Here is a 497-nt window from a genome sequence, read left to right on the forward strand (position 1 = left end):
GGCCTTAGTTTGCCCATGCCTGGTCTTTGTACACCATTAAGAAAAAAGAGAAATGTCAATTTACTGTGATGGTGCCCCGGCCTGCGGGTCTATTGTTTTTCAGCACCAGTGGTCGAGTCATCCGCCTGTTGGACACAATCTGAACACAACACAAACACCATCGGTGTCACACAACAATATGGGTAACAAAGAAGAAGCAAATACTTATTTTGAGGTTAAACTCACCTGGCCTAGGGTGCATTCAAGTTCCCCCAGAAAATCATCATCACTCAGATCGTAAGTGTTATTATCAATATCATACACGCAAAATTTCAGCTTCTGTACCATCTCAAAATAGTAGTCCAGCACGAACTTTTTGGCGAACTTTGGATTCAAGCAGTTGAGGATCATCTCAGTGCGTGCAAACTGTTTAAAAAAAATGCACACGAAAGGTGAACTTGCAACACGATGTTCATAGCTAGGATTATTTAAAAAATCAACTAATTACACAGCTTTTA

General features: G+C 40.6%; 1 protein-coding gene across 1 annotated transcript; it reads right to left on the bottom strand.

The window, feature by feature from the left end:
- Positions 1-18: 18 nt before the first annotated feature.
- On the bottom strand, positions 19-478 carry LOC103399704 (copine-3-like). The gene is made up of 2 exons (XM_008338351.3): positions 226-478; positions 19-139 (listed from the first exon to the last, which is right to left on the bottom strand). Exons 1-2 carry the CDS (start codon positions 388-390, stop codon positions 56-58), a joined length of 249 nt encoding a protein of 82 aa, XP_008336573.2. The 5' UTR covers positions 391-478; the 3' UTR covers positions 19-55.
- Positions 479-497: the final 19 nt, after the last annotated feature.

The sequence above is a fragment of the Cynoglossus semilaevis genome, unplaced genomic scaffold (assembly GCF_000523025.1).
Source record: "Cynoglossus semilaevis isolate Cse_v1.0 unplaced genomic scaffold, Cse_v1.0 C18814067, whole genome shotgun sequence".
NCBI lineage: Eukaryota > Metazoa > Chordata > Actinopteri > Pleuronectiformes > Cynoglossidae > Cynoglossus > Cynoglossus semilaevis.